This window comes from Taudactylus pleione, unplaced genomic scaffold (assembly GCF_031769625.1).
Source record: "Taudactylus pleione unplaced genomic scaffold, aTauple2 ptg000068l, whole genome shotgun sequence".
NCBI classification, from domain to species: Eukaryota; Metazoa; Chordata; class Amphibia; order Anura; family Myobatrachidae; genus Taudactylus; species Taudactylus pleione.
Window position 1 is genome coordinate 494,383 of NW_028284470.1, and position 24,971 is coordinate 519,353.

Sequence of the window (24,971 nt, forward strand, 5' to 3'; positions counted from 1 at the left end):
CTTGGGGTCACCGAGACCCTACCGCAGGGTCTTGTCGCAAGCCCGATGGTCGCGATGGTCTGGACCATCGCGAACATCAACAAGGACGCTCGCATAAGCTGTGGGTGGTAACCCACAGCTTTGCGAGCGTCCAAGAGGCCGCTCCAAGTTTAGGTAGGAGGGCCCTGATACAGAGCGAGTGCTCTGGTCAGAGTGTCCGGCTCTGAATCAGGCCCTCAGTTCTCTTTTCCTTAAGAAAACTCTTTCCTTTATTAATTTGTATTAATTGTCATCTTGCTTGTAACTTTATAACATTCTTCTCTACCACTTGGTTATAATTGACTTTTTTTCCCATTTGGAGATGCCTCAGTGCAAAGTGTCCTTGGCTGCATGGTAACTCCCCTTACCAAGGAGAATTTGTCCTACCTACTGTCATTGTGACTCTTTATTCTGTACAGGAATTTAAATAACATTATATTTACTTCTCATAGCAGTCTCCACCAGGCGTCTACATTGCAGCATTTTTATTTTTTGCAATATTGTCAAAAGCTTCTTAGCAGACAAAAATCTTATAAAATCTGCCTGGTAGGTCCCTACGTAGAGTGATCAGCAAGCAAAGCCTGGGTCTCTCACTTCGCCCCATTCATGGAGATAGAGGCTAGCCAAAAGGTAAATAGTAATATTAAAAGTAAATAATTCTAACATTTTTCCTATATGCAAAAAATACAGCGAATGTAATAGCTAAATGGGAGCCTAGATTTTATTATTTTAAATTCTGTTTGTGGCTTATTTTACTAAATTGTGGTTGGAGCATGTTTAGACTGTGGTAGGAACATGTACATGATTAACACAGGCAGGTACTGTGCAGCCAAAGTGTGACTGATCCTTAAGTAATCATAATTTAATGATAATATTTCAGAATATGATTCCATTCCGTAAAAACCAAGAGAACACAATGAATGTTTGCATTTTTGCCCGTCGCATATTTTCCCTTAAGAATGTCAATTATGTGAGAACACTTACGGAGAGCCAGCAAAATTTGCTTGGGTTTATTAAAACACAGTAAAAAAATTTCATGACAATAAAACTTCTTTATTGCTTTAGTGAGGTCTGATGAGGGATTTTGATCTGTGTCTGGTTGAGGTATACTCTTGGAAGTAGTTTTACATACGCAGCAGTCAGGTTGGGTATGAAATCCCGGCTGTCGGGATGCCGCTAGTCAGAATACCGACAGCGGCATCTCGACAGCCAGAATCCCGACACCCATAGGATCGCACGGTGAGAGATTTCATAACCCCTGCCCTAACCTCTACCCTAACTCTCCATCCTCGGTGCCTAACCCTAACCTCCCCCCCATAGTGCCTAAGCCTAACCTCCCCCTCCCCGTACCTTAAACCTAACCTCCCCCTCTAGTGTCTACATCTAACGTCCCCTCCCGCACCCTAATCCTAACACTCCCTACCCGATGCCTAACTCCCCCCCATGGTGCCTAAGCCTAACCTCCCCCTCCCAGTACACTAAACCTAGCACCCATAGGCAAACGCAGGGGGGGTTTCCATCTGCCTGGAAACCCCCCTCCCCAGTCCACACCATGACCACAATAGAAATAGTAATATAATGGAATTTTACTAGTGCTGCATGTTCTTCTCAGTATCATAAATAAAATAAATAGCACCACCTGTGGATCTTTTAACATGTATCAGCCAGTAATAAATAACCTGTGCACCAATTAGGGGATTTGGAAAATATGCACTGTTAGAGATGCACTGCTATAGAGCCCAATATTTACATATACTGTATGTCCAGGGCAGTGCTAGGTTCTTCTGCTGCTCCACCAGACTCCCGGACTTGCTCCCATGCCCTGGAATGGTGCTCACATCTAAAATAAAAACATTCAGCTCAAGCAGGATGGCCTACTGCCGCATCTAATGGCTTACTGTGATCTCTGGTCCTGTATATGCTGGAATTATGACACACAATACACTTTGTATGACGCATATTAAAAGCTGAATAAGTGATAATTATGCCCTCTCCATGGACTGGCCACACTCACTCTAAATCACGCATTTGGAAACCCCCCTCTAGAAATCCTGCGTTTGCCACTGGCACCCCATCCACTATGCCTAAACCTAACCCCCCCATAGTGCCTAAGCCTAACCTCCCCATACCCTAAACCTAACACCCCCTCCCCGGTGCCTGAACCTAACCTCCCCCCCTAGTGCCTAAATCTAACCTCCCCCTCCATGCACCCTAATCCTAACACTCCCTACCTGATGCCTAACCCTATCCCTCCTCCTAATGCCTAACCCTAACCACCCCCCCATAGTGCCTAAGCATAACCTCCCCTTCCCCGTACACTAAACCTAACACCCCCTCCCCGGTGCCTAAACCTAACTTCCCCCCATAGTGCCTAAGCCTAACCTCCCCCTCCCGTAAACCTAACACCCCCTCCCGGGTGCCTGAACCTAACCTCCCCCCTAGTGCCTAAATCTAACCTCCCCCTCCCCGCACCCTAATTCTAACAATCCCTACCCGATGCCTAACCCTATCCCTCCCCCTAATGCCTAACCCTAACCCCGCTACCTAACCCTAACCTCCCCTTAACACCCCGATACTTACCTTCGGGATGCCGGCGGTCGGGATACTGGTGCCGTGATCCCGACCTGTCGTGATTTTGGCGCCGGTATTCAGACCGCCAGCATCCCACACGCCGGGATGCCGACTACATCCCGCAGCAGTCATGTATAAGAGAAGTTGAATGTGCTAGGTTTTTCAGTGACCGACACACAGAAAGCCTAGTTTCACTTCCATATTGGCACGGATAAGCAGAGCCGTAACTAGACTTTTTGGTGTCCTGGGCCGGAAAGAGCATTGGCGCCCTCCTATTTTTCAAACAGGGACATAAGAAGCATGCCCGAAAAAGGGATGTGGCCGAGGGGCGTATTAAGAGAGGAGGGGGCCGTGTGCATTTCCCATCCGGGGCCCCTGTCCTCTCTCTCCCCGGTGGCCAGCAGTGGACTGACCGCAGCAGTAGACTCTGGGCACTAGTCTGTGCTCAGAGTCTACTGTGGATGCACAGATCACTGAGAAAATGGCGTGGCCACCATTTTTCAGTGATTTCCCCACTGCACATGCGCAAAACGGCAGGAAAATGCCCGCTGCAGCCATTTTCCAGGCGTTTAATGCAGGGCTGCGGCCCCTGACAACAGTCGATGCGGGATTTCGGAGAGGTGAATATTAGATAATATGGGTGCACCGCACATCCTGCACCCACTATAGATACACCCCTGGTGTGGCCTCATGGTTAAGGGCCATGATCAATCTGATTTGCCCCGTACGATGATGAAGGGGTACAGATCCCATTGTACCACTGTTATCCAGGTGTCACTGACAACTACATTGAGAATCTAATGGCTGCAGTGATGATACACAATAATTATGCAGTATAACTCACCAGCTCAAGATGTAGGAGAACGCTGGTGATGCTGCACCTGCAGCAGGATTTGTGCACAAGCTGTGCACAAGCCTGGAGCCGGCAGGGTAGATTACAGACTAAAGGTATAGAAAGAGCGCTACTTGTGGTGTATATGCAGCAAATATCAGCGGCAGGGGGATCCGTATATATATCATGCGCCGATAGCTGAACTCACGTGCATCGGTTCTCGAGGTGAGCTGGTACCACTTGGTTCGGAAATCGGTAGCTGTGTTCAGGACTGCCATCAGAAATTGTAGGACAGATAGTTTGAGTCCCAGGTATGACTGTACTTTTAAATGTGTGTGCTAAATAGAATAAAATGTGACTGAAGGTGCTTGGGGAGGTGGCTAGATGGAGGGGGAGTTTGCCAGGGAGGGGCGGCCAGGAGATTCCAGAGATAAAATAAGAGGAAGCTACAAGTGAGAATGATTATAAATAAAAAATTGACAGGCCCAATCAGCGCCCCCTGTTTTGTGGTGCCCTGTGCGGTGGCACTTGTTGCACCACTCTAGTTACGGCCCTCCAGATAAGACATGCTCAAGATCTGACAACTGAAATCAATAAACTGACACAAAGATCAGTGGCTTCCGTGCTTTTACAAATTGTAAATCCTACTGTTTTCCCAAAAGCTGGAAATTGAGGAAAAGAAAAAGTGTAATTGAAGTAAGATGCAACAGGAAAGACAGGCAAAGCAGGCAGCTGACTAAGGTTCCGTCGATGTAGAACGGAACTCAAATTTACTCCACCATCTACTTTTCTGGCTATTACAGAAAAATGGATTTTGGCTTTCAAAATAAATAAAAATGACCCCTTCTTAGGCTTCAGCATACACACATGATGCTGAAACTACAAAGTCTATAGGTTTACCCAGAAGTTTAGACATAATGGCCCTGATTCAGACCCACTCGCAAGTGGGCGTACGCACGTTCGCCGTACGTAAAAAAATATTTAAATTCAAGCACTCGCTCGTTTTTTCCTACGCAGCTAAAAATCCGCCCCAAACTCAGGCGACCCCTCCTCTGACTAACGAGCGTGCCAAATAGCGAGCGTACATCCCCGAAATGGCTTGAAGGAAACGCACGCACAAGTACAAACCGGAAGTGGGACTGTCAGATTCCGATTACCTGCTCGTTTTTTCGGCCTACCTCCCTCAATCGTATCATGCCAATCAATATATCAATTAGCTTAATTTTTTATTTTTTTTCAACACAATGCAATAAACTTTAATCTTGTCCGTGTTTGTATTTGCTCGCAGAATACGTACGGCTGAAACCTTCGCTTTTATTGTTCCAAAGACATGTTAGCCCCAATTAAACAATTGTTCTATTTGTTTGTCTCCCCACAATTTTTCTGTGGTTCATTTCTTTATTTAAATTAGCTTACGCATGTCACTGCATCAAGCCTATCATAACTCTCAAGAGATTTCTGGCCCTGTCGAACACATGACTCATACACTAACCAATAGAATTGGTCCTGTTAATTTCACAAATACATTAGCCAATCAAATTTTTTTTGGGTGCTTTATTAAAAATATTTTGTCAAAAAAACACCATTGCCATCATGAGATCCGCCGCATTCACCAGGCGCGAACTGCTGGTGCTGACGGAGGTGATGGACAGGAGGATCACCAGTCAGCCTCCACCCATCTCCAATAGGCGCAAGCGTTCCGCATATGCGGAGGTACGTCGACGCCTGCGCTCCTTCGGCTCACGCCGACATATTGGCCAGCTGGAGCGCAAGTGGTCGGACCTGCACCGGCGGACGCCCCGCTTGCTGGCATGCTTTCGCATGCAGATTGCGGAAAGTAAGTGTTCTGGACTGTGGTTTTCAAGTTTTTCTTGTGGGCCCTAACTGCGTGTGCATGTTTTCATGTCTGTCCTATTGAGTCATTGTAGTCATATCTGCATGTGCATGTTTTCATGTCTGTCCTATTGAGTCATTGTAGTCATATCTGCATGTGCATGTTTTCATGTCTGTCCTATTGAGTCATTGTAGTCATATCTGCATGTGCATGTTTTCATGTCTGTCCTATTGAGTCATTGTAGTCATATCTGCATGTGCATGTTTTCATGTCTGTCCTATTGAGTCATTGTAGTCATATCTGCATGTGCATGTTTTCATGTCTGTCCTATTGAGTCATTGTAGTCATATCTGCATGTGCATGTTTTCATGTCTGTCCTATTGAGTCATTGTAGTCATATCTGCATGTGCATGTTTTCATGTCTGTCCTATTGAGTCATTGTAGTCATATCTGCATGTGCATGTTTTCATGTCTGTCCTATTGAGTCATTGTAGTCATATCTGCATGTGCATGTTTTTATGTCTGTCCTATTTTTTTTTTTTTTGGTTTCCTGTTGAAACTAACAACAATTTTTTGGTCATTTTTTAGGGGCACAGCAAACACTACGGCGGCATCGCCACACAAGACGCCGGTCCCGGCCCCTCTCTCCAACCCCCAATTCCTCTATTCCCCCCTCCTCCCCAGACCCTGTGGCCGATATTTCTGTACTACTTCCCCTCCAGCCCAATTCCCTCTCTCCTCCATCCGTCCCTCCTCCAAATACCCCCTCCCAGGATCAAGAAAACACCCTGCCCCTCGGGTTGGGGAATTTAGCCACCTCCGAGGTGGTCCAGGGAGTGGCTTCTGGCTCTCTCGTTTTGGAGAACGGTATGTTTTTAAAGTTTATTTTGGACACCACAAACTGTTTGTATGTAATCATGTGTCGTCCCCATTTTTTTTTACTTTTTTCGCCTTAGGGTATTTTTGGGGGTTGTCTGTACCTGTTCCTGCTGATGTCACCATACACATATCACACCTGTGTGCCTTTTTTTAGGGCCCTTGTATTTTTGGCATACGACATTTTGGGGTTCTGGGTTTTATCCGTGTAATTTTTTTTTGGCCCACAAGCTTGTAAGTTTGTGTTTGCTTGTTTTTTGTTTTTTTACAATGTTGCTTCATTATCGATTTATTAATCCCCAAACTTTTGTCACCCACAGAGGAACAGAGGCGTCGGGAAGAGATTCTGAATTGTGTGGGCCGTATGCGGGAGCAGGTCACCGGGCTAATGCAGGGCCTTGAGCATCTGTTGGTCCTCCTTCGGAATTAGTGTTTTTTTAATTTTTTTTACAAATTGTTTCTTAATAAATCTGTTTAAAATCAAGCTCTGTCTCATGCGTTTGGAGTAAATCCAAGATTCTTTACACTGACATAAGTAGACTCTTAAAGCAAGGTTTGCCCCAGAAACTCACTACAGATTGTGTGTTGTATTTCGAATGCAAACAGGCACAAGAAACACCTCCCAGTACCAATGTCATTTTCCTTTTTTGTGGTGGTCAACATGATAGTTTACACCATTTTTCAGGTTCCTATTTGGTGGCCAAACTGCTCAGGACAATCTTACGAAGGCAACTGATTGTACACGATTCCTTGTTGTGTTGGTTAGTACCCCGAAAACATATTACATTTTAGCTCCACTTGCTTCATTACTGGGTTACCCCTTAGGTAAAATTAACGTTTGGGAGTTTGTTTACACTTGCTTCTAACGTGCCCAAAAAGGAAACAAATTACACTCTCCAAATATTTATTCACAACAGAAATCAAAATCCAAAGTGGTCACTCACAAACAAAACACACAGTGATAATCAGAAAAACTCCACATACCAAAAAAACTAAACAAACACACAACAAATCAAGAACTGGTTGACGAAGGTCCATGTCCACATGATTTCAAAAATATGGCGTTGCAATATTGGTGTCAGAATATATTCCCGAAGTTTCCACAGAAAGGTTTTGGAAGGGTAGCAGGAATTAGTCATCGTGGGAGTGCCAAAGATTATGCAAACAAACAGAAGATGGTGCAAGAATTAATATAAAAAAAGATGAACGTTAAAAAAACGGAACACATTGGGTATACACACTGTTGTTTGATCAATAATTACCTAAAATATCGGGCCACCACATCATCGCGTATGCCCCCCCCACATACTGACCCCCGACCAACCTCGGGGGGGCCATCCTCAGGTAAGGCATCCTCTGGCTGCATTGGAACACCACTCCTTATGGCGATGTTGTGAAATATCCCACACAGGACCACAATTTTCGAAACCATATCCGGCAAATACATGAGCTCGCCACCAGAGCGGTGGAGGCATCTGAATCGGCCTTTTAAAAGGCCGATACAGCGCTCCACCACTTGCCTGGTGGCTGTAAGTGCGGTATTAAACTCACTTTGTAGACCTGGTGTGGGAGCCAAGTAAGGAGTGAGCAGCCAGGGCATGCAAGGGTATCCACTGTCTCCTGTGAAAAAGAATAGACAACATCAGGATCACTGTGTATCAAGCTTAACATTGTTATGTACTAAAGGTCTCCACTTACCCAGAAGCCACGCATCACCAGCTTGTAGGTTGTTTAATTTGTGCCATATCCCTGATTGCCGGATGACGAAGGAGTCATGTGCACTTCCTGGTAATTTTGCATTCAGGGACAGGATCTGGAGGGAGGCATCACATACCACCATTACATTCAGGGAGTGATAGTGTTTCCTGTTTCGAAATATGGACTCCAGCCGTGCTGGAGGCTGAAGTGGTATGTGAGTACCATCCACAACCCCTATGATGTGTGGGAAGCCAGCTATTTGGTAAAAATTGGCCTTGGCCACACTAAGGGCACCCATATCCAAAGGCATTTGAATAAAATGATGGAGGTGCTTGAAAAGTGCCTCCATCACTGCCCTCAGGATCCGGGAAAAGGAGGATTGTGAGATGCCCGCCACTATTCCCACCGTTGTTTGAAACGATCCTGAGGCACAGAAATGTAACACCGCCATAAATTGCGTAAGTGGTGGTATTGCTGTAGGACTGTCAATTTGCCGCTCAAGATCACTCTCTATTAATGAGAGAGTGTCTATGATGATTTTGGGAGGAAGACGGTAGCGTCTTAAAACCTCATCATCGGGCATTCCAAAAAGGGTGACACGTGTTCGAAATATCTGGGGCCTTGCACGCCTACGATGCCTACGCCTGGGACGAGATTGAGGTTGGTCGGCTTCTGGGAGCATGGCCAGAACAATCCGCCCTAGATCAACCTGAAATGGCAAGATTGGAATGTAAGGCTTTGGACCCACCCCAAAAGAAAATTCAAAACAACTTAGCTTGATGATACCATCCATTGCTGCTTACATGCCGGGGTATTGTCATTATACGTCCAAACTGAAATTAATCACAAAAATTATTTTACAAATTTCACTCTGTGCATTTTTGTTTCTAAATTTTGTGCTAGACCAAACTTAAAATATGCGAAACACACATTTGGCAAAAGTGCAAAACGACATTGCACACAGTACATCAAAATGGGTTGAAATGTTTGCACAAAAAGCGAAAGGGCAACCTCAAAAATATAAAAATGATTAATAAGCATTTTAAAAAGCGCTAATTAGTTCGCAAATACAAGTCACAATAGTAAGTAGTAAAAATGCGCTAATTAGTTCGCAAATACAAGTCACAATAGTAAGTAGTAAAAATGCGCTAATTAGTTCGCAAATACAAGTCACAATAGTAAGTAGTAAAAATGCGCTAATTAGTTCGCAAATACAAGATAAAAAATGGACTTACCAAGAGCAAATATATAAGAGTCCAAATCAAAAGGTCTTTGGGTCCGAAATTAATCAAAAGCTAAAATAGATGAAAATAGGGATCCAAAATTTTAAAAAACGAAGAAACACAATGAAACAACAATTGATCAAAAGTTAGACTTAACAAAACTTACCAAATCAAGAAACGAGGTCCAAAAAATAAAAAGCAAAAAAGAGAACGGAAAATAAAAACGCAAATCTACCAAACAAAATAATCTCCAAACGCCAACTCCTTTATACGCAAACAATACACTCCAGCCAAGGTAACCTCCAACAATCCAAAAACGCCACCTCGACTCGAGACACACCAAGCCATAAATAGTGTTTCGTTTCCCGAACAAATTAAGGAGGGATCATAGGAACGCACAATCAATGATGCGGCCGCAAAATAAGGACGCATGCATAAATACGTCACGAAAACACATTAAAATTCTGGTGTATTTCTTGTTTGGACCTCAGACATGGCGACAGACCAGGGAAACAATGCCCAAGAGTCAGGCGGTAAGTCTTTCATGCATTTTGTATCAATGATTAATTTGAAACATAAGATTGGGCAAGTTGTGATTTTGTGAAATCTGAATATTTACACAAATAGGTGAGGAGGATGACATGGAAGAGGCTGCTGGGCCCAGTATTCCGGCCAAAGCTGCCAAAAAAAAAAGGCAGCCACATTTCACAAGAAAGGAGATGGAGGTTTTGATACAGAAGTGTGTGGACATCCTGCCACAGGCAGACAGGAATATGAGTCTAAGCCAGAAGGGGAGAATGTGGGAAGAGGTAGCCGTTGCTGTCAATAGGGTGGGTGATTATGTCCGTCTAGCCCGGGATGTCAAACGGCGGTAAGTAAACACTTGCCCCCCCCTAAAAACAAACACCATTTTAAACAAAAGGATAATGGCTTCCATTTTTTCCCACAGATGGGGCGACTTCAAATATCGCCTAAAGCAAAAACTGGCGGACAGGGCTAGGCATGCAAGGGGGACAGGTGGGGGTCCCACCCCTGTGTCATTGGAGTTGACGGATTTAGAAGAGCTGGCACAGGGGTGTGTGCAGCCTGTGGAGGTGTTTGGCGTGTCCAACATGGATACGGACATGCCAGACTTTGCGGCTCCTCATGTTGTCCCAGGTAAATCTTTTGATGTCATCAACTCTGAAATGTTATTGTGCCAATATGTAGATTCTAATGTGAGGCTTTTCTCTTTTTTCCTAACAGAGACACAGGCGGATGAATCTGCTCCAGAGGGGAGCCTTGGCCGCCGAATTTCTGCTGGCTCGGCAGGGGAGGAACCAGTACATCCGGCTGAGGACCCTGCAGAAGCCAGTCCAGGGCAATCCCCCTCGCAGGCAGTGTCCCTCCTCACAGAACTCAATTTCAAATCGGATTTCCATACGGAGATTCTGCAGAGGATGGACGCCAGTCTGGTACGGGTGGCTGAGGCCCTGGAGCAAAATGCTGCGGCCAACGTGACCATTGGTCAGGCCCTGGCGGAAAATACCAGGGCCAACATCCGCATCGCCAATGCCCTGGAGCAGCTCGTTCGCCAGCACATGGTGGAGCCAACCTCCCTTCCTGCCGGAACATCAGGATCCTCCACCTCTGGCACAACATCAGCCAATCCTCCAAATGTGCCTAGCCCTGTGCCTAGTCCAGAGGCCACAACATCTGCCTCTGGACAGGCCAGCCCGATGACATCCCGGACCCGGTCTGGCGCCCTCCCTCCCCCATCCAAACGGGTGAAAAAACGGTGACAGCAATGGTGACTTTTCCCACAATCCTTCTGTGCTTGGCTCATATTCCTTTCTGGTCAAAACTTCCCTCTCCTTTCTTGTGAAATGTTTTTAAATTTTGGATGTATGTTTATGTCAACAGTTATGTTGGGCCAATTTGTTTGATTTTGGGACATATCTTTGGCAAAAAAAGATGTCCCCAATATTTTAATTTTTTATTTTTTTGTTTGAGCAATAAATTGAAACAAAAAATCTGACATTGGATTGTGAAATTATTGTACAAATGGGTTACATTTAATCCTGGACCAAAAGGCAAAAACTGGCAAAAAACAAGAAAAATAAAAAAAAAAGAAATGGGCTCTTTAAGGAACGTTTAAAAAATCATATAACGAGGCAAATTCAAGAGGTAAAAATAAAATGGTGCGAAAATTAAAACATGATGACATTATTGTTACAATAGGCCCTAACCACCAAATTGAGGGCAAAATAAACCCCCACAAATGTACGCAAATTGATTGTGTCATCCTGACATTAGCAGCTCTGAGTTCCACCTGCGTACGCTTTTGTGCTATCCCAAAAAACTGATTTCAAAACACATACCAAGCCGGTTTTCAATCCAACACTAATTGCTTTTCAGCCCCCCCGCGATTAATCGCAACAACATCGTGGAGTCCCGGGACAGAGGAGAAGGCCATCGCCAATGTGGTCGAGTAATCCAGACCCTAAGCTGTGCGAGCATTTTGAAGGGAAAGAGGATCATCCAGTGACGTATGAGTCGGTCCGAACACATTTTACGCTCGCATTTGCTAATGTATGTACGCCCCAAAAACGCCTCGCCACGCCTGCGTTTTTCCATCTCCACCCCCGTCAACACCCAAAAACGCCCTGTTCTGTCAATCACATTTGACATGTCACTTCCTGTACGGTATTTGACGAACGAGACCCAAAAAACTCGCAATCTGCCGTACGCACATGCGCAGTGTTACACCGACGCATGCGCGGTTATTCAACATCGGAACGCAACGAGCGTACTGCTGTTTGCGAGTGGCTCTGAATGAGGGCCAATATCATTGTTCATACAATGACAAAAGTGAAGAGAGCTTTTGGAGTCACAGATTTATAATGTGGAAACTCAAGGATCCACGCAGAACTTGTCCCATAAGAGACGTCTACCCTATATATAGTTTTGTTTTTAGTTTTTGTTTGTTTGTTTTTTAAATCTGGTTAACAATTATATTGAGATCTGTACATATATCCCTACATTACTTACTTAGAAATGGGTCACAATTGGCCATGGTTCTAATCCTCCAATTACCTTCACACTAATCCAGACAGCCATGTCCCATTTCACATGACTATACCCACAAACGCGAAAGGCAACACACCCCATTTGTTATCATGAAATACGGTCTATTGTACTAAAATATTCCATGTATGGATGTACTATGCCACTAGCAAATTGTGCTGACCAATCAGGGTCATCAAGTGTCAGCAACCAACACAAGAGAGTGATAGAAGCCCAGGCTAGTCTAGTTCTGCAGCTGATGAGTAAACAGAAGGGTTGTGAAGTACAGACCAAGGTTGGAGCTGGCTACTTTAGTTCAGTTGAGCATGCAGGTCCAAGGTCTGGGAAGAATCTAAGGTCAGGGCCATGAGCAAGCAATCTGTGTAAGAACAAGCTGGGTTACTAAACAGGAAATCCCACAACACAACAATGACCTGTAATGGGAATCAGGCTTATTATGTGACACCAACTGAACACCTGATATTATCCCACCTTGTAGCTGACTGGTGACTAAATCGGAATTTTAACAGACTGGTTAGAATAGATGTTTTGGAGGTCGTCACAGCCAAATTGAATAGTGAAAGCACAGACAAAGGGGTGGTTGAGGTCAGGGCAGGTAGCGAGAAAACATTACAAGGAATACATGGTAGTTAACTGCAGTCAAACGATGAAGAATATCACACCCAGAAAGCATGGAACAGAAACTTTGATCAGGCAGATACCAAGCCACACGTTTAGGTTCATAAAGGTAGGAATAAAATGGATTCTGGGTGCGCATCTCAGCTACCACAGTTGACCTCTATGGTTGGGAGACAAGATGTGACCAAGTTGTACATCAGGAGGGGCCAGAGTGGATGAAGAACCTGCTGTGCATACTTGCCTACTCTTCTGAAATGTACAGAAGACCCCTGAATTTCTGTGAGTTCTCCCAGTAGGGTAGGCCTCTCCCGGTAGGGTAGGCTACCCTCTCGGATCCTGCTTCTCTCTATTGTGGGGTTGTCAGGGTCATGATTATATGATTTGCATCTTAAATACTTACCCATGATGCAGGAAGAAGTGACTTGCATCCTCAGGTAGTGGTGGTCGGGTTCTGATTGCAAAAACGCATCATGCATCAGTGGAGGCAAGGCCTTCATGACAAGAATCACATCATGACGCTGCCCACACTTACCCCATGGACTTCGACTCCAGCATCTCACAGGGGTGAAATCCAAAGAGTAGTATGGTGTAGTTACAAAGTGGTGAGGTAACCCATGCACACAAATGGTCTAATAAAGCCAGGGGAATGAACCTGTTGTAGAACAACTAGCAACAGGGTGCATGCACATATAAAGCCAAGCTTGCAATCAGGTGGCACAGGGAAGAGTGACAGAGCTCCTGCCCGAAAAGACAGATTAGTTACAACTATCCTGTATAAGTATGGTAAGTATCAGAAAATGATAAAAACTCAAGACCTTGGGGGAAATGTATCAATCATTCAAAGGAGTGGAGAATTGGACAAGTGGAGTAGTTACCCATAGCAACCAATCATCTTCTACTTATCATTTTATAGAAGGTGCTAGCTGGAATCTGATTGGTGGCTTTGGGCAATTTTTCCACTTGAGGAGGTTTGATACACTTCCGCCTGAGTGAGACAGTATATCTTAAGGATTAGAGCCAACAAAGAAGTTTATTTAGTGCACACAGATCAATATATCAGATCAAAAAATAGATCATAGGGGTAGGAGAAGGGCAGGAAGGTTTGGCAGAATGATTTCATCTACAAACTGCGGCTCCACAAAGAAGGACAGATGCAAAAATGGGATAGACTGTCAGAACCTGTAGCTCAGAATTAAACCGTATGTACAAATGAATAATCACTCAACCAGCAAATCACTATCCCATGACAAGTTGAGGCATTAATTAGCAGGTTATGAGCTACTACAGCAAATTAATTAATTGCACAGTGCTCCTGTGTAGTATTAAACTGTCATACAGAAAAAGTCATCAATAAGCAATAGTTTGTAGGGATGAACAAGTTATTCATATCTGCCCCCACTCCAACAATTATCATACAACCAGGGCCATAACCAGGGTAGTGCGACCAGTGCCATGGCACAGGGCACTGCAGGGCAGGGGGCGCTGTTGGGGCCTGTCAATTTTCCTGTTTATCATCATTCTCACTTGTAGCTTCCTCTCCTTTTATCCCCAGCATCTCCTGGCCTTGTTAGTATTTGTAATATACCGGACTCATGTAGTGGAGATATAGTGGCGGCTGGAATAGGGCTTATGTCCGCTCTGTGCCGCAGTCCCGGGTCGCTCCCCCGTTAGCAGCAGGCAATGGGCTGGACGTAGCCCTCAGTGTTGACGGAGCCGTAAATTGCCAATTGGTATAGATGGTAAGTTGGCGGCTGTAGTGGGACTGGCACCCGTCCTGCGCCGCAGACCCAGGTAGTCTCCCGTTGCCAGCAAACAATGCGTAGAGCGACAATCCACCAGTAACTGAGCCGCTAGCCTTTAACACTCCGGTGTGCTGGGAGCTCCCGTCTCTCCGTGCCTCGTGGAATGGTATATGGATCTGTGTCTATGGACTACAAGTGCCTCCTCAGTGCTGTAGTTATGCAGGATTACGACCACGTGCTGTGCTAACGGGGGAGCGACCCGGGACTGCGGCACAGAGCGGACATAAGCCCTATTCCAGCCGCCACTATATCTCCACTATATGAGTCCGGTATATTACAAATACTAACTGGATATTTACATCAAGCTTGTGCAGACTGCTCCCACTATGTGTATATGCGAAATGGTGAGCTTTTGACCCGTTATTTGTCACTAATTGAACTTACAACAAAGTAATTGGGTAAAAGATCTACGAGTGGATACTTTTTATGGCCATATGAGTTGTTGCAACAACTGTACAATTTGAATTATACTCTTATTTAAGAGATACATTTTATCTATTTTTAATTTTTATTCTATGTTATAATAAATGTTGTTTATTTTTTGATACAGAGAGGCTAAGGTGTTATCAATTATCAATCAAGCGCATGTTATTATCTAGTCACAGTAGCGCAGTCTACTCCACTTTTTTCTGCACTATCTTATGTCCCTATTTATAAAATGGCAGTAGGGGGGCGCCAAAGCTCTCTCTGGCGCAGGGCACCAAAAAGTCTAGTTACGGCTCTGCATACAATCCTCCAAACAAAACTGCGTGATTGCTACTCAATTGGAAGCTGTGTAAAATGTACACTAAGTGTGCTCAGCCCAATGTGTTCTATTTCTGTAGCTCAAGTAATTGTCTCTAAAGTGACCTTTAATGCTTGAAATCGGATCTGGAACGATTTGGCCAATTTACATACGTAATTCCTATTATATGTGATCATTTAAAGCTTAAACAGTGCAAATTAGTAAATCAAGCCTATTAGTTTCAATGCTGTTCTCCTGCTAAGGTCAGGAGGACGGAGGGCTAGGCATTAAGGCTGCTACAGTATTCAGCATGGGACAGGCTGACATCAATATTACTGCAGATCAAAGGAAGTTTTCTGGCACGGCCCTGATATCGCATAAAATATAACACATACACCCGTACCAGAACAAGCATATAATTGTTATGTATAGCATAGGCTTGGACGCATTACCAGGGGAATAATACAGAGCCAATAACTGAAAATGCCTCAGTACTTGCACCGTGAATGTCATACATATTATTGGAACCACCTGTTTTTCCCCCGGATTCAGTGCAACAGTGTAGAACGATCCCAATTATTCTAGAAATTAAAGTAAAATTTCCACTGATGACTTATTAAAGGAAACCCCCAGCAAAGAAAGCACCCAACCCTCCTCCCCAAACTAGAATGGTCAGTGGTCATTTCTGTCAAAACACAGATTCTTATGACAGAGTGACCTTCATGAGGTCTATTTAACAAACTGAGAAAAACCCTATCTCCAGCGAAAATGGGTGTTTCACCGGAGACAAGGCTTTTAAAAAAAATTAAATCTTAACCATACAGGGATTACAGCAGGCAAAAGCACTGGTATCACCAGCGGTAACCTCCTCCAGCAATAAGATTCACCAGTGTTCTCATGCAATACCTTCCTCAGCCCATTTAAGAAGGGATTTTGTTCTGTTGTCGCTATGGCGATAACAGAAGAAATTCAATATTTTTAATTTCAGATAACATATTAATTGAATTTTAAAAGTTGGTTTTAATTTTTATTTTTTTTTAATTCCTTTTATTTATTTTATATATTTTTTTATCTAAGAACTTAAACTGAAAGTCAAAGTCCAGGCTGCAACTTCCACTGTGCATGTGTGTATTAGCTAGCCAGATCACGCATATGCATATACCGTCATGGGCCTGGTGAAGCAATAAGTGAAACCTTACTGCTCCTGGCCAGTATCGCCAAGGCAGCTGAGTATTATATATATAAAAATTCTTTATGCAAAGAAATAAGAGAAGGGACAAGAGGTAGGGTCCATACGTGAGCAAAGTTCATGTCGTGGAAAGTAGCCCCCCGGAGCAATAAAGAAGTGAGTCTCAGCAGTGACGGAGGCAGGAAGGTCTCTGAGAAATAGACGAGGGAATAAGGAGAAGAGTGCCTTTTATCCGGGAGGGAGTCTCTGAAGTCTATCCAACTAAACCATGTGGCTGCAAAGTTGTGATATGTACCTGCAGCAGAGAGGCATATATCGCCCATCGCCATCTAAAAGTCTAGTCTACTACACCTTACTGCAACCGAGAGGTGTGTGTGTGTGTGTGTGTGTGGGGGGGGGGTTTGTGGGAATTGGTATGAAATACCGTCAGCCGCATGGCCGGCGGTTCTATTCCCGTCAGCGGCAGCCCGACAGAAGCAGAGTGCGACGCAGCGGAAGCCCGACAGCGCTGGAAATCCCGATCGTGGATAGGTAAGTATCCACTAACCTAACCTAACCCCCCTAACCCTAACCCTCCTTAGGGGTGCCTAACCCTAAGTTCCCCCCCAAGTGCCTAACCCTAAGTCCCCCCCGGGGGTGCCTAACCCTAACCCTCCCTCCCCCTAGCCTAACCCTAACCCTCCCGGGGGGGTGCCTAGCCCTAAGTCCCCCCCGGGAGCCCTAAACCTAACCCTCCCCCCCGCGGCTATCCGCTCGCGGCGCCCGGCATCAGTACGATCGTGATGCCGGGCGCCGGTCTCCCAGCGTCGGGGAAATGCGGGCGTCTATATCTAGACGCCCGGCATTTCACCCATGCCGGGATAAGACAGTCGGGAAGCCGGCTGCCGGTATTTAGGCAGTCGGCTTCCCGATTGCCTCCCGGTTTGTGAGCACCAAAGTACAGTCAGAACGGCCCTAGCAGCATTATTTATGTGCTTCATAGTTATCATTTGTTATTTTTGATGAAGACAAAAAGTGAGTCTTCTACATATCCAATCAAACATGAACTTTGCAGCTGCAGCCCAATATTGTGAGCATGCTAACTAAAATCATCTGACTGTCTACGGGTGCGCGCGCGTGCTGTTATCTGGTCTACATCTAAGAAGAGCATGACCAGGCTACAGAAGAATGTGTTACACACACAGCCAGCATTGTATATAAACAGCTTACATCATGACATTTTTAGCAAGACAGCTAAAAAGGAATTACTTTTATCTTCCCACAATACGTTAACATCCTGGCAAACAATTCTGATCCAGTCTCCCGCTGTGGCACGATTTAATGACTCCGACGGAAAAAACTTATGCAAAGTTACTTCCATGAAATCATACATACATTACATATACTACATTAATGAACACCAACATTGACATAAAATATGCTGAAATTAAAACATTTAAAAAAATGATCAAACTTTAGTGGAGGGAAGAGTAGCCAACGAGATTAATAATTAATGAAGGATTTAAAAAAAAACAAAAGTAAACCACCTGATAGAATATTGAGTCCAAAGGAACAAACCTTAATTCGGATACTGAATTTGGAACCAACAGACCCCTAGTGGTAGATTTACTAATGCTTCTAAAAATGAAGAGTGGAGGTGTTGCCCTTAGCAACCAATCAGCTATCATTTCCCTATTGCATTCTAGAAAATGACAGACAGAATCTGATTGGTTGTTATGGGTAACACTCCCACTTATCTGTTTTGGAAGCTTTAGTAAATCTACCCCTACGCTTACATACAACTCTTCATGTGCCAACAATGTAACTATGAACCTCGACAGTTCAATTCAATTGTCAAGTGAGGTATCGCTCCAATAAAGACTTCCCATTATTATGTTATTGACAGCCGTCTTGGTTTAGTTGGGCAACATGAATACGAGCCGTACCGTTGGCAAGAACCCCTTGGTTTCTTGAATTAGTTAGTATATGTGCGGAGCAATATTTGTAGGAAGATTATTATTTCACCATACCTCTTGTGTACCAGCTTCGAGATCTGTCATGGCAATCACAGAGAAATCCCCGTACCGGTCACCGTTGGCATCGATCGATACCTGCCCGGCTATACCTATGGAGTGGAAGGAGAAGAATAAGAGAAATTAATGATTTCAGACACCTCTTGATCCAAGTCAAACAAGTGAGCCGGCAGATTTCTACTGACCAATACAACAGGAAATCTCATCAGCCTCCAAGATTTTCGTTGGCATCGCAAACTACATTGAAATTTCATCTGAGTGTCTGCATTCCTAAAATCCAAGCCCTGTTCCAGTTTCAGAACTCAAAACTTGACCCATGTATTAAGGATTTAATAAAGAGTTTAGTATTAAGCTAGTTATCACGTTGGTCTGCATTTATGAAGTACACCGTTTACTGATGGAATAGATGTAATACAAGTTTTACCCATTTGCTTTACCTCCTATAAATGCTAGATTATATATATATGTATATATACATATACACACACATATAATGTATTGTCCTATGTAAAGCAACAGCATAAAATATACAAGGTTGCAGGGGACAGCTAGCAAAAAGGAATATAATGGACCAATAAACCTAATAGGCTGTCATATAACCGTCTCAGAACTTTACAGAGCATGCCATTTTTATTACAGGCTATTATTATTTTTTGTTAGGCTTCATTTATGACGTGCCAACATATTATGCAGTGCAATACATTTAGGGAATCGTTACCCAAATTACATACAATGACATGCAGCAGAAGTTAACGATGACCCTGCCCAAACGAGCTGACAATCTAAGAGGTGTATTGAACAACTGATACATAAGGTAATGGGAAAACCATTGTAGTTGTTTTTTTTCACATACCTGACTGCTGTTAAAACTATGGACAAGCATTCTGCCAATTATGGGAAGACGCAGCAATGTTTATATACCATGTACTTGTCCTAAATTGTCTTGTACTGTAAGACACTGTTCTCTTGTTCTGCTCAATTGTTTATGTACTTTGTAAGGCGCTGCGGAACCCTTGTGGCACCATAGAAATAAAGTATAATAATAATAATAATAATAAACAAGAATAACACATTTGGGTGAAATTTCAATCCTTAGCAGCCTTGGAAAATGCCAATTAATTTTGCTTTAAGGCTTGTTTAGCTTCCGAGCAGAAAACATGGTAGGAGGACTTCCATGCGGACCACTTCCGGGTCAATTCTATTATGTATGAAGGGTGCGAGTTGCGTTAAAACGCCGGCAACGGACCGGCACCTCGCACCCTTCTCTGCCTTCTTCAAGTCCGAATTCGCTGAACTTTGTTCGGAGCCCTATGGGGCTGCAAGAAAAATTCAAAGAATCCGGGCTGCCGTAAAGTGCAGCCATTGCCGCGATGACTCAAACCGGCGAGATCATCGTGGCTAATAAAATTGATCCCTTAAAGCCAAATTCCAGTGGGGAAAATTGCTACATTCTGCCACCAGATGTGGAATAATGGCGAATATTATGCAGCCCAGGTTTGAAAATTGCACTAATCTCAATGTAACAAAATATTAGTGATTATATATATATTTTTTCATGAAACGCACGCAGCTTATTTTCAGAAAATGCGTCTGGTTATTCATGAAGAGCAAATATGAACTGTCTAACTTTATACCGGTTGATGGATGAACCTGGATGCACGATGAGCGTTCCTTACTGCCATGGCACAAGGGGAGTGCTATACTAGGCATTAGATCCACCAGGACAATTTTTCGGGGCTTATCCAGGGTTTAGAAGAACAATGGGCGGGTAGGGAGATAAGACTAGAACTACTTGCGTTACTGAACTACAACTGAACCTAACACTTGAACTGCTCCACTGGGACCTTGGCTGCAAACCCCGGATTATCTACACATTCAAATCAACTAGTGTTGAGTATTTGCACAGCTACCAGATGTTGCATAGCTCAACCCTGGAAGAGAAATCACCCCACGGGATTAGATATTTCACAAACAATTTGGGATTTAGTTACAATGGAGAGATTTATCGCCTGTGTTATTGAGTATTTAGATAAATTCTATACAGTACATCATCAGACCTTAGGTTCACTCTTTGGAGCACCAGGTAGATAGCCCCTTATAATAAACCTAAAGCCTGGACCACAAAGTAAATAGGTTTTTTTCTCTTCCCATCCACCATAATTGCAATAATTTAGACATTAAACATAACTTCTTAATAAACTGCTATAGATAAACGATCCCTAAATTAATTTAGTGTTTGATGTTCTCTACTTCTTACCTTTCTCTAGCTGCTATTAATTTTTTTCTGTCTACCAATATGTAGGCTCCTGCCTCACCTTGCAAAGGCTCGGCGGTAGCCCTTAATATTATATACTGTATGGGAGACACACTCCAGGCCAAATTTCCCAAGTTTACAAATACGGAAAGAGCGCACTACTGTATTTCATGTAACAGCTTTAAATTTCAGTCATCTAGAGAGGCGCAACTTAAACATTTGGACAGGGGCTTTCTGCGGACGTTTTGTCAACGTTTTATAGATCGGTAAAGTTTAAAGATGGTCATCTTTTAAAAAAAAAAAAAAATCAGTCGTGTCAGAATCTCTCACTCAAAATGTGTGTCTTATTTGTATAAATAATACAACTGGCAGCGACAAAACTGCATTGCTAGCGTACACAGGGCCTGATTCAGACCCGCTCGGGTTGATGGTCGGCCAGTGCACACGCGTGGCGTGCGCGAGCCCCGGCGCGAGTGAGAACTTCACTTGCTCGGGGCTCGCTACAAAACGGGGCAGCTGTCGATGTTGATCGACAGCTTGCCCCGTTTTGTAGGCGGGGAGGAGGGGTGGCTGTTCATACAGAGACGTTCCCGGAGGAACGCCTGCCGTTTGTGGGCGGCCCTACTGACATCATTCGTGATGTCAGTAGTGAACTTCCTGCTCTATCACAAGGGTCTCGTCACAAGCCCGATGATCGCGATAAAGGCCCGATTTAAAAAAAAAAAAATCCGCCCTGATTCAGAGCAAATAGCGAGTGCCTCTGAATCAGGCCCACAGACCACTAGAGTGTGTGACATTTGTACATCTGCGTGTGACTGAGTCTGAATCTGTGTAAAAAGGGCTCCGATGCGAGAGACCGCGGCTTTTCCTCACGCCAAGTTCCAGCGTGCTTTATCTGCGACTTTGTGCGTGTGTGAAAGCAATTCCTGTGTGGTTAAAGCCACAGCTCAGCGCCTCTGGTCCACTGTGGGCGGCTTTTTTGCTGCGATGCAACTAAGACGCAAAATGTAAAGAAAAATACTATACGCTACTCACCTCAGCGTCTCAGTTGCTGTATGGCATAATGGTGCACAGTTTGAGGGCACATCTGTATCTTGTGACATTAGTGAAGCCACAATGTCATAGTAACTCAAAATAGGATGGCAAATTGGTAGCAATCGTACTGCCACACTTTTGTAACGGCGCGACCCTGCTGCTCATGGTGTCTGTCACCACACAGTTAACTGACTTGATATCTATATAAAAACCCCTGACTTAATTAAAAAAAAAAAAAGTCTCTTCAGAAATGTCATGTCTCCAATAATGCTTTGCAAGAAAATGAAAGCTAATAACAACTCCCTTTGATAATATAAACACATAAAAAGCTGCCGCCCATCGGCTTCTAGGAAAATTAATTATATCTTACCTACGGTACCAGCTATGCTGTCACTGCTGTCGTTACAAGTGACACTACAGTACTTCAACTTCAATTCAAGTTATTTTCCAACAGTCATTTATACACTATAGGCTTTAGCAACAAGTAGTGTTCTAGTTATTTCAAAAGCAGGCAATTCCTTATGGCAGCATATGAACTACACGCTCCAGCAACTCCTAGCTTTTTGGAAAAATGTAATTCAACACAAGTCTTGTAGATTAATACTGAAGGCTGGTCAGACATGTGTGCTCCCCAGCAGAGCACAAGAAAGTTTAGACGAATCTAATCTGTCATGTGGTCTGCTGGGAAACCACATGACAGACCAGCAGGACGGAGCCGGAGGCTGCTGCGCGGACAGGTAAGTCGGGGGGGGGGAGGGAGGTGAGCGGAGGGGGGGGGGGTCAGGGGGGTACACAAACTTAACGCATCTGTAGGCAGTGCTGCGCATGCGCTGGTTTTACAGATGTAACAGCGCATGCGCAGCACTGTTTCCAGATGCGATAAGGTAGTATAGGCAGGGAAAAGTATCTATTTCCCGAAAAGCTGTCATCGCAAAAATGACAGCTTTTCAGAATAGATACTTATGGAGAGGTGGAATGATGAATTCCACCTATAATTAGCTAGAACTCCATGAGAGTTCTAAAGCTAATTATCTCCAGAGAATTTTTATGTTTAATGAATAGGCCCCTATGTATGATAAATTTCATTGGCCAACGACTAAACTGTTCTCAGCGGATTTGCAAGTAGAAGGATCAGTTCCAAAGACCTCTTGAAAGGTTGACGTTCACCTGACGCCTGCATGCGGTTGGAGGCGGCCATTTTGTCAGCTGAACAAGAACTCAGGCAAATGCAACCGATCCATTCAGGAGGAGCCAGAGACGTGCGTGCCCCCCATGATGTCACCTGCTGCTAGTGAATTGATAGGCTTCAGTGTCATAAACAGGAGTCCAGCAGTACTCAATGTGTCAACCTTCACTGTATGTAACCATCAAGTGCATTTAAAGTTTTCAGCTGTGTAGAACAACTTCAAAATCTGTTATAGCTGACTTTATCTAGAGTAAAACAGAGTTGGTGTCTCTATAACAGTGTCCCCTGAAATCCTGGTGCTGTAGCTCTTTAAAAACGGATGAGTGAACAATAGATGTGTCCAATGGTTTCTTTGTTTGTGCAGCAAAAGATTAGACTTGAAGAATGTTCCAAGAATTTCAAGATAAGCAAATCAGTCTATTACCATGAAAAATGCCAATGAAAGAACACTGGTAGTTTGGTTTTTATCAAACTCTGTCTTTTACAATAACAAATATGGGAATGGAAAAAAAAAATTATTGTCATTGAGCAGATTAAAGAAAACCTGATGTACTGGTGTAATGTTTTGTTTATTGCAGAGAGCAGCGTGAGAGCATTTCTTCCCGGCCCTACAAATGTTATACTTGGCATATCTCTACTATGTTAATGCAAAACTTCATGGTTTGTTCTCCGTAAAGTCATGTGCTGCAATGTAAAGTAACGCTGTGTAGGGGTCTGTACATCTTGTCTTTATTTGGGAGGAACAACTACATCATTCCTTATCACCTGAAAATGTTCCCAGGTGAACTAGGAAGCTGTAGAGCTGTCTATTTAGGATTAAAAATGTGAACTGACCCCCGTGCTTTGGTTTTGGTGCTGTATTCATCTTCGTGTTTTGGCTTTGGAGAACCACCCTCATGTGTTTTGGTTTTGGATATGTTTTTTTTTTTTTTTTAAAGATGAAAAAAGTTTTCAAAAACAGCTAAAATCATGTCATTTATGCAATCTAAAACCCGAAGTACGGCTTTAAAATCCAAATTCTGAACCGCGAAAAAACCAGAAGCGAGAGAGGTCTCTCCAGGGAACTTAACCAAAATCAGCTGGAGGAGGCATTGGATACTCTGTTACAGGTAGCACATCCTACTCTGACAGGTTGTAAGTGCAAACTGAAACGATGGGCCAAATGTAATAGGGTGTCTGTTTTAGTAACAGTACAAACTCGCACTCTCTCACACTTTTAAAAAGTGCGAGTTTGTACTGAAACTCGCAAATTCAATAGCCTGCGAACTTTTCAGCTCGAGGCTACTGCATTTGCGAGTTTAGGTGAGTTTAGGACTATGTAAACTGACACCTTTTAATGCGAGTAGCTGTGTACCTGAATGCGAGTAGGGTGTACCTGAAAAAAAAGAAACCATACTCACCTCTCCTATGCGTAGATCGCGTCCACTTCTCCACGTAAACATACCTTTGCTCTGCGTAAATGACCGGGGCACACGTGTGCCCCGTCAGTTAAGGGGCCGCCAGCCAATCAGGGAGCATCTCCGTCGGAGCAGCTCCCTGATTAGCTGAATGCGGCCAGCCTGTGTGTCCCATAGACGTCTATGGTGAGAAATCCCCATTGAAGTCTAGGGTGGGAACCGCTACATCGTAGCCGCAAGATTAATTGAGGTTAATCTTGTGGTTACATCAATGATACAATGTCGCTGTACCTGAAAAAAAAAAAAACATACTCACCTCTCCTCTTGTGGTTACATCAATGATACAATGTCGCGACATTGTATCATTGATGTAACCACAAGATTAACCTCAATTAATCTTGTGGCTACGATGTAGCGGTTCCCTTCACTGACGGGGCACACGTGTGCCCCGGTCATTTACGCGGAGCAAAGGTATGTGTACACACATACCTTTGCTCAGTCCGGCATGGATCGGGTTTTTTGCGTTTTTTTATTTTAACCCCTAGATTGCCTACTTGGAGAAGTGGACGCGATCTACGCATAGGAGAGGTGAGTATGGATTTTGTTTTTTCAGGAACACCCCTATGGATTACTTCG

The 24,971-nt window shown here is 43.9% G+C and overlaps 1 protein-coding gene and 1 long non-coding RNA gene across 3 annotated transcripts in view; one reads left to right on the top strand and one right to left on the bottom strand.

Moving 5' to 3' along the window:
* Nucleotides 1-18,816, top strand: part of LOC148534331 (uncharacterized) — a 51,145-nt gene extending 32,329 nt beyond the window's left edge. Inside the window, exon 3 of one of the 2 annotated variants that reach the window (XR_015877660.1) lies at nucleotides 18,475-18,816. This is a non-coding gene — a long non-coding RNA (uncharacterized LOC148534331). Of the gene's footprint in view, nucleotides 1-568; nucleotides 649-18,474 lie in introns of those variants that run through there. The other variant, XR_015877661.1, reaches the window with a different exon arrangement.
* NPR3 (natriuretic peptide receptor 3) overlaps nucleotides 1-24,971 on the bottom strand; it is a 147,385-nt gene that overhangs the window by 18,613 nt on the left and 103,801 nt on the right. Inside the window, exon 5 of the mRNA XM_088466958.1 lies at nucleotides 18,461-18,555. Coding sequence (XP_088323084.1) covers nucleotides 18,461-18,555 — 95 coding nt within the window. The remainder of the gene's footprint in view (nucleotides 1-18,460; nucleotides 18,556-24,971) is intronic.